The 19340-nt window shown below is 45.3% G+C and overlaps 1 protein-coding gene and 1 non-coding gene across 2 annotated transcripts in view; both read right to left on the reverse strand.

Annotated features, from left to right (window-relative positions):
* Positions 1–2353: 2353 nt before the first annotated feature.
* The window catches only part of Ppp1r8 (protein phosphatase 1 regulatory subunit 8), a 19238-nt gene continuing 2251 nt past the window's right edge, over positions 2354–19340 (reverse strand). The window contains exons 2-7 of the mRNA XM_021200298.1: positions 19072–19132; positions 12123–12276; positions 10391–10611; positions 7791–7935; positions 6699–6763; positions 2354–3625 (exon numbers count right to left, since the gene is read on the reverse strand). Coding sequence (XP_021055957.1) covers positions 3272–3625; positions 6699–6763; positions 7791–7935; positions 10391–10611; positions 12123–12276; positions 19072–19132 — 1000 coding nt within the window. The 3' untranslated portion in view covers positions 2354–3271. The remainder of the gene's footprint in view (positions 3626–6698; positions 6764–7790; positions 7936–10390; positions 10612–12122; positions 12277–19071; positions 19133–19340) is intronic.
* Positions 16531–16695, reverse strand: LOC115064307. Its single transcript, XR_003844149.1, has one exon.

The following is a 19340-nucleotide window of genomic DNA, read 5'->3' on the forward strand; positions in this document are numbered from 1 at the left end:
CCCGAGGCCAGGGCCAGCCTTACTTGTCTTCAGGGTCTCATTCTAGCACAAGTAGTCACTGCCCCACCTGAAATCCCTGGGAGGAGGTGGGTGTGGGTGAGGTGACATGTGCACATCCTTTTCTGGATCTTCCAAAAAATCTGAGAATGCCTTTTATACTCTTTAGGAAAACTTTGAGCTGGACGGTGGTGGCACATGCCTTTAATCCCAGCACTTGGGAGGCAGAGGCAGGCAGATCTCTTGAGTTTGAGGCCTCCCTGGTCTATAGAGGAAGTTGGAGGCCAGCTAGGGCTACAGAGAATCCCCGTCTTGAAAAATAAACAAACAAGCAAACAAACAAACAAAACAAAAAAATAAAAAAAATTTTTTGAGACACTGTTTTAGCTTTGAGGAATTTATAATGTATTATGTAGATCAGGCTGGCCTTGAACTCTTTAGAGATCTGCCTGCCTCTGCCTCCCAAGCGTGTATGTATATATGTATGTATGTTTACATATATGTATGTTTGCTTGTACACATGTGCCTGAGTGTTTATAGCACTACATGCAGTTGGAGGTCAGAGGACAGCTGTGTGCAGTAGATTTCAGGGATGGAATTCCCATCCCCAGGTGTGGGCAGCAGTGCCCTACCCGAGCCTCCTGGCCCTCCTTTTTGAGTCAGTCTTGCTATGTAGTCCGGGTTAGCCTGGAACTTGCAATCCTCCCAACTCAGACCCCCCCATGTTGAAATTTCAGGCGTGCGCCACCATATCCAGCTGAATTTTTTAACTAGCAGGGAGGAGACCCTTGTGTGGTGGTCTCTGCTCCCCTCCAGCGACCAACCATGCCTCTGTTCCCCTTTTGATGGCTCTCACAGCAGTTCCTCTACCTGGAAAACCTTGATCCTCCTCTTCTGGGTACAATTCTTCAGTGCTTGGCTAGAATGTCATCCGGAAACCATGTTGACTTTCTAAGTCTTGATGGGCTTTCCGAGCTCTATCAGAGCTTTCCAGATAGACAGGAGTTTAGCACGGCCACTTTCTGGCTTGTCTAAAACAAGGTCTCACCTATCCCAGGATAGATCATGACATTGAGGACTGGCTGGAGCTCATGATCCTCCTGCCTCCGCCTATCAAGCGCTGGAATTACAGACACGCACTATCACACCCAGCTGTGGTTTAAGTACTTTTTGAGGGTGTGTGCACATATCCCTCCATTACTCTCCAACTGGTTTTCTGAGAAGTCTCTCACAGTGCACAGAATTTTTGGATTTGGCTTGACAGGACGGCCAACTAGCTCTGGGAGTATACCCGTCCCTGCCTCCCACTCCCTCCCAATGCTAGGGGTCATCTGCCTATGACATAGTTCAGTACAAGGGGTTTGGACTTAGATTCATGTACTTGTGTGCCAGGCACTTTACTGAGACAACTCTGGATCCTTTTGCAAAATGTGTATGGGTGCTCTTGCAGTCAAGAGGACTTTTGATTTCCTGGAATTACAATTAGGTTGTAACTGTACTGGGAACAGAACTGGGGTTCTCTGCAAGAACAGCAAGCACTTTTAACCCAAGACATTTCTTTAGCCAAATCCACTAGTTTTTATTCATTTTCGAGACAGTTTCTGTGTAACCCCAACTGTTCTCAGTAAACCAGGCTGACTCTGGGATGGCCCTGCCTCTGCCTCCTGAGTAGGGTTAAAGACAGTGGATATTTTTAAACTCCAAAACAGGAGAGAAAACTGAGCTGAAGCCAGGCACAATAGAGTGGCAGCAATAGACAATTTAGAGGACCTCCCTCGCCCAAGCAGCTACAGATCTCAGCCAATTCTCCTTAGCAAAGTAGATGTGCTGTGAATGGCTCCACAGGATGTAGGAGCAGTGGGTGACTGCAGATCCTAAGGCTTTTCATCTTCATGAGAGGACTTGCCTGTGTAAACTGGCAAAGTCAATCTTTTCTAGATCTCTACTCTTTAGAAGTTGGGTTTGTTGTTGAGGGTTTGTGTTGCCCCAGCTGGCCCTGAACTCTCTATGAAACCAAGGATGACAATGAGCCCCTGGTCCTTCTGTCCTCAGTCCCCAAATGCTGAGTTCACCTGTACGACTGAAACTTGGTCCCTTCCTAGAGAGCCATATGCCTCTGCACCATGAATGAGACTCCAGGAGACACCAGCCTTAGTGTCGCCACACCTCAGAAGGAGCAACCTCTTCAGACTAGAGCCCTGGGCTCTCAGCATGGGGATTAGATCTCTAATGATAACTTTGTTTATTCTTTAGGGGCTGATTTTATTTGTGGTAATTAACAGGGGCAGGGCATCAATTCTCAGGACAACTGTCCTGGGTCTGACAAGTGTCTCTGGCAACAAGACTCAAGACTGCACCCAATTGACAAAAGTTACATTTAATTTACAGTGTAATAAAGGTTACAGGTAAAAAGCTACACTTAAAGCAGAAAAGGCCTATTACACAAATGTACAAATCTGTACAAAGCTCGTACAATGGTTCCTACCTTGTCTCCTGTTAGCCAGGTCTATTCTGGAGATCTGAAGAACCAGAACTCTCCATGGAAGGGGGTGAGGGGGGTCAGGGGAGGGGGATCCTCCAAATGAACAATTGAGCGTGTTCTCCTCACACCTGCTCCTCGCAGTATAGTCTTCCTGTTCACCAGGAACTGCCTAAGGGCACACACCAACAGTGAAGCCACAGGGAGGAGGCTGCACTCACTCGAACTAAATGAGTTTTCAGTGTGGACGAGAAACATAGGTGAAGTCCAACAATAAAGTACAAACCCATTAGCTTGTCCTGTGGCAATGGCTACAGATGAGTGAAACTCAAAATGGCTTCATGCCACCAGACAGGACATAGAATGGCCTATTAGACCTCAAAACCACAGGCACAAGAGGACATTCGTTACTGTGGTGACCAACCTGGTATCCATGGCTACCCTGGTACCCACTGTTACCTGGGTCTCCCTGGGAAGGGAGTACTAACTAATGAGGCTCCCAGCCTCTCACAGCCTCCCTCGAGTGACTTCACAGAACAGTCCTAACAGGTGGTACAGGGACGTGCCAGGACAGTCTGCTCAGAAGGGCCTGGGAAGCCTCTCTCTACAGTCAAGTGTTCTGAATCGGTCTTTACTGGTACTTTAGCCCCACCCCCGGTCTCAGTATTACGTGGTTAGGACCTCAGGAGACTTTCTGAAAGACAATACTGCACACATGGAAAGTTTTCTCCCTAGTTCAGTAGCTCCCCTTGTCACCCCTCCACCCCCCTCCCCACCCTCTCCATAACCAAAATATCAAATCAGTAAGGAAGGTGTGGGCTTCTTGCCCGGCCAAGCCTCCTTCGCGTATTTCTTCTTCTTGGGTTCATTTACAGCTTCAGGGTTATAGACTGCAGGGTTTGGTGTGGGATTTATGGTCACTGCTGACGGCACAACAGGAGTCAAGTCCACATCAGGGGCGAGGTTCGGGTACGGCATGGGCAAGCCACCAATGAGTGCTGTCCCATGAATGCCATGCGGCTGGGAGCCCGTTTCACTATGTGTGGGGGGCAGGCCCCCATATAGTCCTCCACTGAAGGCAAAGTTCTGCATGCGCCTGCTCCCCGACTCCTCCAGGCCCAGAGAGCCAGAGCCCTCCATCCGCTTCTTCTGGGGTTTGCCACAGGGAGGAGAAAAAACAGAAAGGACATGAGATGAGGCTGATGTTTCTCTATCCTAGCTGTAGAAAGCTAACATCTGGGGAAAATCCCACCATGCAGCCAAGCCCATTTCTGAAATCTCAGGGTCAGATGCCATCCCAACAACTGCTCTTTTTAATCTAAGGCAGAGTCTCTCTAACACAGCCTTGGCTGTCCTAGAACACACTGTGTAAACCAGGCTGGCCTCCAACTCAGAGATCTGCCTGTCTCTCAAGTCTTGAAGTTGAAAGCCTGGCTTTTGAGAATTGTAAATGAGAAACACAGGTTCGCTGTACCACAGCGGCCATCCACGGGCCTGACTGACCTCACTGCCCCTCAGCTCTGACCTCAGAGTCAGCTCTGACCTCCGAGTAGGCTGCCTTACCTCTCCTCAGGTAAACTCAGTCACTGTGCCCAGGAAGTCACCGTGATGCTCATCCAATTGGCACTATGTACTATAGTTTTGAACTTGTGAACCAAGCAATCCTCCTGTCTCCACCTTCTAACTAGCTGGGAACTAACCCAGCTATGTGCATCCCCCCCCCCTTTTTTGAGGCAGGGTCTCTTTACACAGCTCTGGTTGCAGTGGAAGTCATGTGTACCAGCTGGTCTTGGACTTCTAAACGTGTGGCCATCACACCTGCCTGGCTTTGAGTACCCAATTTTTTTTTTTAATGATTTATTTATTATTATATATAAGTACACTGTAGCTGTCCTCAGATGCACCAAAAGAGGGCGTCAGATCTCATTACAGATGGTTGTGAACCACCATGTGGTTGCTGGGATTTGAACTCAGGACCTTCGGAAGAGCAGTCAGTGTTCTTAACCACTGAGCCATCTCTCCAGCCCGAGTACCCAATTTTTAAACAACAAATGTCTTTAACATTTAAACAATGATTTAAATAATCATTTGTGGAGACTGGTGAGATGGCTCAGTGGTTAAGAGCACTGACTGTTCTTCCAGAGGTCCTGAGTTCAAATTCCAACAACCACATGGTGGCTCACAACCACCTGTAATGGGATCTGATGCCCATTTCTGGTGTGTCTGAAGACAGCTACAGTGTACTCACATACTTAAAATAAATAAATCATCCTTAAAAAAATGAAAGAAAGAAACAAAGAAAGAAAAGAAAGCAAAGAAAGTAAGTTCCTAGAGTTTCATTGTTTAAAGACGAAGCGGAAATAAGAAATCTTGCCAATTTAGATTTGTGGATGGACAGATGGGGAAAGAAACATCTGTCCTAGAAATATATAATCATTTTTCCCCTTTCTTCTCAATATTACTTATACAATAAAGTATAATAATATATTAATTTATTTCTGGACTGCTGGACTGAGCCTAAATGCTCTACAGCTGAGCTCTACCTCTAGCCTAGCCAAACAACTCTTACAGAGGCTTACCATGTAGTATTAAGAGTAACTTAGCCAGGCAATGGTATCACACACACTTTTAATCCTAGCACTGGGGAGGCAGACACAGGTGAATCCCTGAGTTTAAGGGCAGCCTGGTCTACAGAGCAAGTTCCAGGACAGCCAGGGATACACAGAGAAACCCTGTCTTGGGGGGGAAAGGTACTTGGAGACACTTAAAGTGTGAATAAGAGCTGGGAACAATGTAAGTGGAGGCACATTTGTCTAGAGGACACAAGGCCCTGGGTTCTGTCCTCAGCACCTCAAAGAAGAGCCTTCCTGGACAAGGTCACAGGTTATACACAGGGATGTCCTTCCTTGACTCAGCAGAGCATCTGTGGGTTGTGGTACCTGGCTGAGAATGTTGTCTAGAACCCATTTCTTATAGGCATTAGAGATGACTGCATTCTAAAGACTAAAAAACTGAACTTGCCCCCATCACTGATAATTAGCTTCTTGCAACAACTCTGGGCACCTCTGTAACAGGCATCTTGTCACTGGGAGAGACAATGTACCACCTTCAGGCAGTTCTACCCACCAGGAAGTTCACTATGCCAAGTCAGGGCACCCTGGTAATCTCTACTTCTCCATTCCTAAGCTACCTGATCCAGGATCTAGACACCCTGTGCATAAGGGAAGGGCATGGCTAGGGCCGAGGACAGAGCTCAGTAGTTAAAAGCACCTGTTGTCTGTAAAGGACCCAGGTTCAGCTCCCAGCACCCACATGACAATTCACAATCATCTCTGTGTAACTCCAGTTCCAAGGGATCAGACAACCTCTTCTGACATCTGAAGGCACTAGGCACACACATCCTACATATACATACACATTCACATACACATACATACATACATACATACATACATACATACATACATACATACATGCAGTGCAGGGAAACACACACAAAACAAGAAAATAAATCTTTAAAAAGGTATAACAACAATTTAAGAGGACATGGCAAAAGCCACATGTTAATGCTTTTCTTTTATCCTGAGCCAGCAGAGAAGGCAAAAGGAAGGTGGCCCTCTGCACCCTTAGGGAAGGGAACTATGCCACTAGAGCAAGTGGTTAGTACACGGTATTCTGGTTGGCCACCTCAAGTCCTTCTGCAGTATTCCTGGGTTTCTGAGACATAGGTAAGGGGAAGGGTATTCCCAGAGAATGAAAAATGGGAGAAGAGGGCTGGGAAGATGGCTCAGCAGCTGAGAGCACCGGCCGCTCCTTCAGAGGACCCAGGTTCAATCAGAGCATCGACAGTTTCTACTTCCTACATGCATGCATACACACATACAGCAATACACAACAGTTCCAAGGAATCCAATGACCCCTTCAAGCATCCTAAGGCACCAGACATGTATGTACACATACATGCAGTCAAAACACTCATACATACAAAAGAAAAAGATAAAATTCTTTATAGGGAGAGAAGCAGAGAATGTGCTTTAAAATTACAAACAGATTAACATTCACCTATACATCACAGGGGTTTTTCTCCCTTTTTGTTTTTGCATTGCTAGGGATCAAAGCCAGGACTTTCTAACTGTATGCACTACAGCTGAGTTACATCCTAAGCAGGGTTTGGAGACCAGGCCATATGACATCTCAAATGCTCTCAAAGGGTGCTACCTACCTTGACTGGAACAACTGCAGTCTGCACCATGTTCCGGAATCGACCAACAGAAGGATCCACGTCCTCTGCAGAGACAGAGCAAGGTTGGGAGAATATGGGTCATCAGGCCAGACAGCAAATACTCAGCCAGCTCACACAGGAGATCCAGCTAATGTTACGGATCCCAACACTCCAACAGCACCAAGTACCGGAGGAACAGAGCAAGGCAGCTCAAGCAGCAGACATCACTATCTCACACAGTGATGCACGTCATACAGTGCTCCCGACAGGGGCTGCGACCACACACTCCTGCTTGCTCATCAGATTTAGAACTCAGAGCCAGGGCTTGACAGTACCAGCTCTCACCTGAGGGTCTGAGTGGCCCATTAAAGCAGTTTCTTGTCATGGCCTATGACATGCACTAACACCCTAGAGAACATTTAGCTTCTCTCCAAAGGGAGTGCCCATCAAGGAAGGTAAGGGGCCAAGCCTTAGACTTGCTGTTTTTTCTGTTTTACTCCCTGGTACCCACAGGCCCTGGTTTTGGCCTATTGGAGCTGTGCTCTGTCCCTGTCCTCTTCTACCCTAGCATCCAGAGGATTCTACACATGGCTGAGAAGCAGGGCTCAGCAGGTCACTCAGGCTGTACAACACGCCTGGAAGAGTTCTACTCTGCAAACTGGTAACTGGGGGGACTATCCCCAACTTTCTCTTAATGCAAGTTTTAAATTACATTTGACTGGTTTCTACATACCCCGTTGGCCCATGTTGTAAATTAAGTAAAACCCCCAAAGCCATTGGTCATTTCCTGCCCCACAGCCTACCATGGCCTGACTATCAGTGGAGATCTTTCACAGAAATTGACAGTTACTTACACAGCATCTGCACACTAAGCACGAGCTGCCATTCTGGGTAACCATCTATCAGAGCACTTGAAATGTCACAGGAGCTCAAAACACAAGCACAGTAACCCAACCAGCCTGAAACACAAACGTTCACATCTGCCCCCCATGAGCTGGCCTAGTTTCTGGAGGCCGTGTTCACTCCTCAGGTCCAGGCAGCGTTCGTTTCTCTCTCTCTCTCTCTCTCTCTCTCTCTCTCTCTCTCTCTCACCTGGGTTGATGATCTCATCATCCTCACTGAAGGTCACCCTCGAGTTCTTCCTCTTCCTCTTTGGTCTCTGAATGTCCAGATTCCCCTCCTCAATAGTGAGGGTTGAAATCCGCTTGTTGTGGGCAGTGTTGAACTCTGTCAGGTTCTAAGTCAATGTTCACACAGGAAAGACCAGAATTAATACATAGGGAGTTTCATGGAGAAAATACCAAATAATGTGCAAAAAGCCATTTGGGGCTTACTCTGATCTCCCAAGGTCAGCAGACAGCCTTCTGCAGTCAAAGAACCCACACTATCCTAATTAAGACTATTAATACAGAGAACACAGGGCTGGAGAGATGGCCCATTGGTTAAGAACACTGACTGCTCTTAAAAAAAATCCTAGCCGGGCGTGGTGGTGCATGCCTTTAATCCCAGCACTCGGGAGGCAGAGGCAGGCGGATTTCTGAGTTCGAGGCCAGCCTGGTCTACAAAGTGAGTTCCAGGACAGCCAGGGCTAAACAGAGAAACCCTGTCTCGAAAAACCAAAAAAAAAAAAAAAAAAAAAATCCTGAGTTCAAATTCCAGCAACCACTGGTGGTTCACAACCATCTATAATGGGATCTGATGCTCTCTTCTGGTGGATCTGAAGACAGCTACAGTGTACTTACATATAATAAATAAATCTTTTTTTCTTGTTTTTTGTTTTTTGAGACAGGGTTTCTCTGTGTAGTCCTGGCTGTCCTAGAACTCACTTTGTAGACCAGGCTGGCCTCAAACTCAAAAATCCTCCTGCCTCTGCCTCCTGAGTACTGGGATTAAAGGCGTGTGCCACCACGCCTGGCATAAATAAATCTTTAAAAAAATAAAGAAAGAAAGAACACAGAACATCCTCACTGGCCACGAGTTGAAAAGGAGATGAAAGGCTGGGAGCAAGAACAGGTCATCCTTGAAATGAGATACGGCTGCTTACTGTCCTTGCTTTGAAGGGACAGGACACTAGCATGACTCTATACCAAGAATTAACGGAGAATTTATTGAAAGGAATACTAAGATTTACTCTAAAGCAGCAGAAAAATGAGAACAAAAACTGAATGCTTCTGAGAGGCTGGCTTTTAAAACCATCCTGGTTGGTCGGTCCGTCTGTCTCTCTCTCTCTCTGCTCATGTGTGTGTCCCTGTGAATGCTATGTGTGGTGTGTGTACGTGTCTGGTGGTGATAGTGGTGGGGTAAAGACAGACAAGCTCTATGTAGACTAGACTGGTTTCTCCTGCCTCACTGTCTGCAGTGCTGAGGTCACAGTAAGCCACCACCTCTGACTGTCTCCTTTGAAACTCCTAAGGACACCCTCACTGCATTTACTTTTTGGCAGACTCTGTCCTACATCTGGCTCCAGTTCCATTCACAGTCACCCATCCATCCACCTCATGATTAATGTGGCCTTAGCACTGCTTCCTGCTTCTTCTCAATGCGCTGGACTTGTTCCAGCCTGCACTGCAGCTTGCGATACTCTGACACCCCGGGAGGAGCTAACACACTGACCGGAAAGACAGGGAGGCACTGAGCCTGGAGGGAAACACAGTGAGCACTGCGGCCTAGATGTGGGCTGCTTCTGCAGGAAACGACAACTCAATGTTCCTCAGTAGCTGGCCTTGAAAATTACCCCAGATCCATGTGGTTGCTGGAGATCAACCAGGGCCCCCTCTGGAACAGCAGCCTGTGAACTTAACCACTGAGCCATCTCTTCAGTTCCAAAGAAGTCTAGTTTTTTAAAAGATCCCTGGGTTGTCTGATCAGTACCAAAAAGACTAAATGGATGAAAATGTTGGCTTGGTAAGCTAGTGTTTCTCAAGAGACCTTTCTGTGAGGATGGACATTATAGTGTTCCATGGGAATCCAAGGCGTGCCTGCCCCCTACCCCTGTGTGTGTGTGTGTGCACTTTCAGGGACTCCCCGTGGATATCAAAATATGTAGATTCTCAGATGCCAAGGCAGTCTCCCACAGACAGTGCTAGATCATAGCTAATGAGAATTTCTAATACCTACTGCAATATGAATGTCGTTAAGAAGTTATATTGTCACAGAGACTCTCCTGACACAGCTGGCTGAATTCCCAACATGTTCACTAGAGATGTAAAGATGGAATGCAGGAAACGTGCCGAGTGACAGCCGCACTGCACAGTGAAGCTCAACACAGTCATGAAGAATGGAGCAAACTGGCTGCAGAGATGGCTCAGCACCTAAGAGCACACTGGCTGCTCTTCCAGAGGACCTGTGTTTGATTTCTAGAGCCACATGGTAGCTCACAACTATATGTAGTTTCAGGGTACCTAATGCCATATTCTGAACACACACACACACACACACACACACACACACACACACACACACGCAAGCAAAAACATTCAAACACATAAACTAAATAAATAAAATGTAAAACAAAATAAAATAAGTCTCAGTCTCTACCAGCCAGTGAAGCAGCACACGGTCTCCTGGACACACCATTGAGGGCTTATAACTAGACTGAGCCTCCTGATGCTATAGCACTGTCATTTCAAATTAGGGAGAACAGCTCCATCCTGCAAAAGCAAGGATCACAAAAGACAATGACATAGAATTACATCCAGCTCGGTCTCCTCTTCAGGAAGTCCCAACAAGCCCTTAAGTTCATCATCCTCTCCGCCCATCTTCTCATCCCCTTTCACAGCCGATGGTAATGTCTGAGGCTTCTCTCGCAGAGTGTATGCCCTCGTGGATGCGCCAAATGAGACCGTAGAATCGATGGGAATCTGTTGAGGCTTGTGAGGTTCCAGCCGAATGTGACCCAAGAAAGTGCCATGCGCTGCAAAAGCAAGTCTGAAGTGTAAGGGGAGGCGGCCAGTGCTCTAGAAGTGGACATCGCCCCGACCCTTGCAGGAAGTCAGGCAGCTCCCACAGCACATCAAGTTTGCCTCTCTGATTGTCAGTTTTAATAATAAATGTCATAGTCAGGATCATAGATACAGAAGCACCTTTCTTGTTTCTTTTTTTCTTTTATAGTACTAAGGCCAACCCTAGGGTTTTGCCCATCCTAGGCAAGCACCCCACCATTGAGCTACAACCCAGCCCTTGGTTTCTGAGTCAGAGTCTCACTACATAGTTAGGGCCAGCTTCCAACTTACTATGTAGCCAGTTTGGAGTCAAACAAATTATGTCAACCAGACTGACTGAACTCACAATTCTCCTGCCTCATCTTCCTGAGTGCCGGGAATATAAACAGGTGTCACTATGTATGCAGAAAAACAAAAACAATGTAAAGATGCTATGCCACTGGGTCCACTATATCCTGTCTCACAGTACAGCATGCATGCTGTGGATTTGTTACACACCTTCAAATCCACTGCTCTCCACATGAACAGGATTGCCTGTTCTCTGTTGCCAGAAAGGCTTGGCTCCATTCTGGGTCCAACAGAAATGGCTTCAACCTAGCAGAAGCCATGATCTCCAAGGCATGAGGCACACATCAGTTGTGGGCTGCCCACTCTAGCTCCAACTCTAAGGACCATGAACACTGCTGGTCTGGTGGCATTATGCTTTAGTTTTTCTCCAGGACAGCAGAGATTGGCCAACACAGATGCAATGTCAATGCCAATGCAAGCCAAAATCCTACCAGGGATTCTGAATGCTTCCACATCAGCATTTCTGCACATTATGAAATGGAAAGAAGAGGTAAGTGCCTGTAAGTCAAAGCTCACCCAGTCTGTACATAATCAGACGGGGCTATATTATGTCGGTGTGTGTTGCTTAGGGGGGAGGGGGAGAAGACTAACCTGGAGAGCAGAGGAAGTGCGACCGTGTGTTTTACTCTATTTATCATGGCAAAAGCAAACTGTAGCGGTCCACAGTCCAGTCTCAACTGCATTTCTGTAGATTATTTTAGGCAAACTTTAAAACCTTATTTATTTCAGTGTACTTATGATATTAAATTGTTGCAACTCAGTTTAAGCAAAGTGTATCTGGTATAAATAACCTATTGTAAATAATAAATGTTGCTCAAAACAACCATTTTGTAAACATCATGATTACTGCATACTAACGACTCTACTCATGACTTCAGCTTAAACTGGATCACCCAGCCTTACGAGGACTTGAACATCAGTATCCCGAGGTCTTCTATGGTATTTTATTCTCTCTGTATAAGTGTCTCCCAGAAGAATCCCCCAAACTATCTTTCTTCCTCAGTCAACTATTGCAGGAGAATAGCTAACTCAGAAGTAAAGATGAGATGATTAAAAAAAAAAACAACTCCCCAAACCAAGACCCAAATAGCATGTCCATCCCATGGATGACAGGATACAGGGGCTGGGTACTTACTACTGTTGAGGTCTATCAAGAAAACTCTCTTCAGGTGCTTGTGGTACACCAGTGCTGCGTGAACTCGGGAGCAAGACTGGTGGTCGATGGTGAAGTCACAGAGATCGGGGTTCCTCCCAAATAAGTAATACTTCTTCTCATCAATAATCAGCTTCTAAATGAGTATGAAATATTACTTCACTTTTAATGCAAGCAAGCTTAGTAAAAACTTCCAATCATGTAAGCAGAGGGACTTGAATAGCTACCACTGCTTTTCTGGAAATCAGGAAAAGCATCTCTCATTATCCTTTTAAGTTCTGGGGTCTAGTAAGATCACTATAGGCAGTTCCCCCAGCAAACTGCCCCAGTCTTTCCCATACAAGCTTCTAACCATAATAAGATCCAAATATCATTTACATGTGACACACACCAGCTCCTACACAGCCAGCATGCATTCTTCCTCCTTCTAGCTAAGGCTAATAGCATGCTATTCCATTAGTTCACTCCTGGCTCCTAGGGGACATTATTCACCCAGTTCCAAGCATGCCACTGAAATCTTCCCCAGGGCAATGGACTGTCAGATGAAGAACTGGGATCTGGGCTAGTGAGCAGCAAAAAACTGCCTGTGCATTTCTTTTTTTAAAAAGATTTATTTATTTATTATATGTAAGTACACTGTAGCTGTCTTCAGACACTCCAGAAGAGGGCGTCAGATCTTGTTACGGATGGTTATGAGCCACCATGTGGTTGCTGGGATTTGAACTCTGGACCTTCGGAAGAGCACTTGGGTGCTCTTACCCACTGAGCCATCTCACCAGCCCAGCCTGTGCATTTCTATGTACCCCTTCAAGTCAGTGGCATGAACTTACCTCATGAACGCTCTATGTACAGCCCACCTGTATGTACCCAAACAGCAGTTTACTAAGCTAACACTGTTTGACAGGGAATTAAATTACATCTCTCTAAATATTATTTTCCACTGTATAGTGCTGGTATGAAAAAAATAAACAAAACAAACAAAATAAAAACTGCTCTTAATTCTATCAGATGCAAGTAGCCTCTCCCTATGAGGTAAGAATTCTTAGAATTTTTTCTTTTTTTTAAATGCAGCTCGCCAGGCAGTGGTGACGCAGGTCTGGTCTTTAATCCCAGCACTAGGGAGGCAGAGGGAGGCAGATTTCTGAGTTTGAGGCCAGCCTGGTCTACAGAGTGAGTTCCAGGACAGCCAGGACTACACAGAGAAACCCTGTCTCGAACCACCCCCAACCCCTGCCAAAAAATGTAACTCTAACTGGCCTGGCACTCTATATAGATAGACTAGGCTGGCCTTAAACTCACAGAGATCCCCCTGCCTCTGCCTCTGCCTCTTAAGCAAAGGGATTAAATGCTTGGGCCACCATACCTTGCTGGAAGGATAGCTTTCTAGCACTCAGGAGGCCAAAGTGGGGGTGGTTCTCAGAGTTAGAGGCCAGCCTGGTCTATACAGTGAGTTCCAGGACAGTCAAGGTATAAAGAAAGGCTCCATCTCAAAGGAAAAACAAAGAAAGAAGTTTGGAGAGATGGCACCAGGGTTAGGAGCACTGGCTGCCCAGGTTCTGATCCCCAGAACTCACAAGGTGTCTCATTACTGTTTGAAACTCTAGTTCCAGGTGTGTTCCTTCTGGCCTCTATCAGGCATGCACATAGTACACATAAAATGTAGGCAAAATACTCATATACATAAAGTAAAAAAAAAAAAAAAGATTATTTGATTAGCAAGTGAGTAAGAAGGGCAGAAGAAGAAAGTGTACTCTGGGCTGAATCATGCTGTATAACAAGTTACTGTTGTCATAGAAGGTTTTAAACCAGTCAGCAGATGAAGGATACTGGGGGAATTGTTACGAACCCTTTCCTAATTCTAGTCCAATGTTAGTGGTCTAGCACCTGAGGACCCCATTCAACATGTTGTCTTTTCCCTTTAAATACAAGGTCTTATAAGCTCTAGCTCACACTCCACCCTAGATTCCTAAAATCCCTGAGAAACCAGTAATGATGGCACTTTTGTTTTAGAACTTCAAGGCAAGCATGGTACTGCGTGCCTTTAATCCCAAGCAGGTAGAGTTTGAAGCCAGCCTGGCCTACAAGTTCCAGGGCAGCTACAACTATGCAGAGAAACCCCGTCTTGGAAAAAACAAAAACAAAATAAAAAAGGAACTTCAGATGTTAAGGCAAGATGATGCCAAGTTCAAGGTTAGCCTGAGTTGCACATAGTAAGGCCCTGTTCTAAGACAGACAGACAGACACACACGTACACACACACACANACATATACACACACACACACACACACACAACCACCAGCAGCAGCACCATCAACACCACCACCAAAACAAAACTTCCCAGAAAAGCTAGCACAAAAGCTCAGAAAGGATCTAACGTGACATCAGCATCAGGTTAGAAATCAAGAGCTGTCCCCTGTCCCCTCCCCTGTAAACTCCAGCAGGCAGTGCCCAGGGAGAGGCTCTCCACTGGATATACACATTAGTGTCCTCAAATCTCACGCACTGTCAGCAGCAACAACTGCTGTGCCCTTACCTGCTACACACTTGCCATGGGCTTTACACTGCATCACTGGTGGGGACAAGCCCCTACAGTTGACAGTCCTTCCAGTTGTAGCGATATAATACTGAGACATACCACTCCCATGATAATAATTTCTTTAAAATAAATACAGTTCAAATTTATATGAGTTTACAGTTTAAAATTCTTTTCTTTTTTAAAACCAAGACTTCCTATATTCCAGGTTAGCCACAAACAAGCTACAGAGCTTGGGATGGCCTTGAACTTCTGACCCTCCTGCCTCTACCTACCAGGTGCTGAGATTTCATGCAAGTAGCACAAGGTCCAGTTAAACCTGAGCATTTAAAAATGTCTCGAACAAGCCGGGCGTGGTGGCGCACGCCTTTAATCCCAGCACTTGGGAGGCAGAGGCAGGTGGATTTCTGAGTTCGAGGCCAGCCTGGTCTACAGAGTAAGTTCCAGGACAGTCAGGGCAACACAGAGAGAAACCCTGCCTCAAAAAAAAAAAAAAAAAAAAGGTCAGGAACAATAGTACGCGCCTTTACTTCCAGGGCAGAGGCAGGCAGATCTCTGAGTTTAAGGCTACACAGGTCTACAGAGTGAGTTCCAGGCCAGAGGTACATAGTGGGACCTAGTCTTAAAAAAAAAAAAAAAAAAGTGTGTTTGTGTGCAATGTATGTCATGTGAGAAGGTACCTGTGGAGGCCAGGAGAGGGCATCTGATCCCCTGGATATGGAGTTACAGGTGGTTCAAAGCTGTGGTGCAAGAAACTGAACTCAGGTCCTCTGGACAAACAGGAAGGGCTCTCAATTGCTGACCCATTTCTCCAGACCCCAAGTTTGAGCATTTTTAACCACATTATATAATTTCATAATCCACTTGTACTAAAATATAAACCATCTAGGAATAAATATTTTGAGTATTCATATTCTTCCCCTGCCCCATGAAAGCACATACCTGAGTTCTGCCAAGCTTAACTTTAAGATTCAATCAATTCAAGCAGCTGGGGTCACTCTGTGGACTCCCTATCAGACAGGAGATACCTGCTGCTGCTACAGCTCATTTCAAGGAGACCCGGATTTGGCAATGGCCTGACAGCCAATTAGTCACCCCAATGTTACACTTTAAAACATGGATTAGGTAGGCAGTGGCTGTGCACACCTGGAACCCCAGCATTCAGGTAGCAGAAGCAGGAGGATGGTAGCCAGAGATGAACTTCTGGGACCTTGTGTCAAAAACACACCTCCCCACCCTGCAAAACAAACCAAAGCAAAAAGATTCCTATTCCTAAGAAGACATGGGAAGCCTGGTGAAGTAGCTGCTACCTATAATCCAAGCACTTTGGAGGCTGAGACTGGAAGACCATTGTGGATCCAAGGCCCACCTGGGCTTCATAGACAGCCTAAAGACCCTATCTCAAAGCGGTGACTGGGGAACTCGCTCAGAGCTAGCCTGATCTCCATATACTGTAGGCCAGTCAGGGCTACATTATGAGACCTTGTCTCAAAAAACAGAACAAAAGCCCCACTTATTAAGGCAACATTGCTTTAGAATTAGTGGCAGGGCGTGAAGCATAGCACTGTCTTGTAAGGAAGCACGCATGCAGGTTTATCTCACCGCACTTTCCACTCATATTCTTATTTATAAAGATGTGTCAGAGATTACATTAAGGAAAAAGAGAAAGGGCTCTCATGTCACAGGCACACATTCACCATCAACAGCACCCCAAGCACAGAAACGTTAAAAGGGAAGTTAAATGAAAATAATACCTCTTAGAATTAAGGAAATATAAGAAAAAGAGAATGAACTGTGCCTTGTTCTTCTGGTTCACAAGGCTGTGACCTATGGCTAGCTACGGCTGATACTATCCAAATGTGCCTCTGAGTTATAACTCAGAATGTGTCTTTACACACTGGGCCTAAAAGACTCATGGCTTTTACTTTAATATCGCACTTCTGCAACCCAACTACCACAGCATATCACAAGTCTTTAAACAAGACAAGGATACAGATAGCTCGGTTAGTATCAAGTGCTGGTCAAATCTAAATCCTTCAATACACCTAGGCAGGCTAAGGGTTCTAGCTAAGCAGTATCACACTTAACTAGAATGCATGAGACCCTTGTCTGATCACTAACATTGCAAAATAAATACAACTCATGTCAAGGCCAGCCTGGTCTACAGAGTGAGTTCCAGGACAGCCAGGGCTACACAAAGAAACCCTGTCTCAAAAAAACAAAATTAATTCATTAATTAGTTAAATACAACTCGTGAACATATGCACACACATACATACACACATGGACACACACACTTCAGGCCCACTCCTTTAAGAGCTATTATGGTGATATCTAAAAATTATAACTTGACAATGTTCTGCAATTCAGCATTTGTAGAAAAACTGAGATACAAGAACATCAGCAGCAGATGGAGACCAGTAACCAGAGGACATTGAATAAGGTAAAGGAACTTTGAAAAGATACATCTCCCATGAAGGAACGCAATGTTATCACTGGGCCTCTGCCTATTTACTCTTGTTGCAAATTAAAGATTTACTAAAGTCTAATAACAAAGTTGATTTCATCTTTTAACTTAATTTGCTATTATTTTTTTTTGTGTCTGTGTGCATTGGAGGAAGCAGGCAGTAGAAGCCAAGGGGTAAGTGTGTATAGTTGGTTCCTGTCTTCCATGTTTACACGGGTCCCAGGGATCCAATTCAAGTTGTCAGGCTCGTAGAGCAAGCCTTCTACATGTTGAGACATCTCCCCAGCCCACAAAGTAGATCTCTAGAAGTCTTCAAATATCACACTATTCTGTGTGTAGCAACAATAATTTTTTTTTCTATCTATGGAACCACCTGTAGTGAAAGAGGTTTCAGGATATTTTTAAGTATTTCCTTGAATAATTATTTGAGTTTTGGATTTTTCTATTTTTCATAAAAGAACCCATGACAAAGGAGCTGTGTGAGACTGTGCATTTCTTCTGCCACAACCCCAAAACAACCCCTTACTTTTCAAGTTACCATCTGTAAAATGTCATTTTTTTTATTGAATGCACCAAGGAAAAATAATTATAATCAATAACAGCTTCAAACTTAATTTCTTTTCTTTTCTTTTTTAAAAGATTTTATTTATTTATTATATGTAAGTACACTGTAGCTGTCTTCAGACACTCCAGAAGAGGGAGTCAGATCTCGTTAAGGATGGTTTGAGCCACCATGTGGTTGCTGGGATTTGAACTCTGCACCTTTGGAAGAGCAGTCGGGTGCTCTTACCCGCCGAGCCATCTTACCAGCCCCGAACTTAATTTCTAATTATGAAATCAGTGGGCTTACTCTCTTTTTCTTGGTAAATAATTATATATCTTAACATAAATAAGTCAGATATGGTGACTCACACAATCTCAGCATTTGGGAGATGGAAGTAGGATTATCATTAAAAGTCAAAACCAGCTATGGCTACACAGTGAGTTCAAGGCCAATACAGGAAATCTATCTCAAATATAAAAGAACATCCAGCCCTTGGGAAGGAGAGGCAGGTGGATCACTGTGAGTTCCAGGCCAACCAGGGCTATAGAGTAAGACCCTATCTCAAAACCAGTCAAACAAAATACCCAGTCACTGTACCCTGAAATCTGGTGTGACTCTAGAAGCTTCCCATAAAGGCTGGAATTCTATTAAACATTTCCTTTACCATACCTAACTATAATTATGTATGTGTGTGATTCTGTCTCTCCTTAAGTTTTTTTAGACAGGATCCTAACGTACAGCCCTTTTATGGTCACCAAGTCAGGTACTGGCCTGCCTCTGCACGTGGCACCAGAGCTGGGCCTCTCCCCTTAGTTTCACTGAATGAATTTTAGTTCCATTTCATGTTCTTTTTCGACAAGTGCCCTCCTGTCCACACTACCCTGAATCTCACAGAAGCCGCTGAAATGTTAAACTCAATCTATAGCATAACCTTCTTTAGTTAATATGAACTATGCATTCCAGAAACTCCAAATCAGTGGATTTCCAGTTTGTGTGGGTGCCTTGGGCCTATGACCTGTTAAAAAAATCTTCATTTGTAAGGGGAGAGGAGTAATGAAAAGCTGAGTAGCCGTGGGAGTGTTGCATGCCGAAGAATAAATCCAATGCTCGGCAGCCACTCTATTACAGAGCTCCATCCCCAGTCCCTATGAGCTTTTAACAGGGGGAGTAAAAACAAAAAAGAGGTCAGGAAGATGAGACAGGCGTGCTAGCCTGCACTAGGAGGCAGAGGCAATCAATCCTTGCTGAGTTCAAGGCCAGGCTGCTCTATGTAGGGAGCTCCAGGATACCTGGGCCGACCCTGTCTTAAAAAGCCCAGAAGGGAAGTAACATTGCTGGGAAGTGAGTCACAGCGGGGAAACCTTTAGAACTGTGTGCTTCAGTACCTCAATTAGCTTGTCTCCTTTCACGACATCCAGATGAAGGCCGGGTGGCGGTTTCCCTGCCCTGAAGAACAAAAAAACAGCAGTTTTCAGGATGAGTCCATGACTGCTCTCAGCCCGTCCCAGCCCAACTGAGTGAGGCTCACCTACCAGCCGTGAGTTAGCTCATATTCTAACAGAAATGGCATGAGGTCATGTTAGAGCTCCTTCCTTCCTTCCTTCCTTCCTTCCTTCCTTCCTTCCTTCCTTCCTCCCTCCCTCCCTCCCTCCCT

The sequence above is a fragment of the Mus pahari genome, chromosome 6, assembly GCF_900095145.1.
Source record: "Mus pahari chromosome 6, PAHARI_EIJ_v1.1, whole genome shotgun sequence".
NCBI classification, from domain to species: Eukaryota; Metazoa; Chordata; class Mammalia; order Rodentia; family Muridae; genus Mus; species Mus pahari.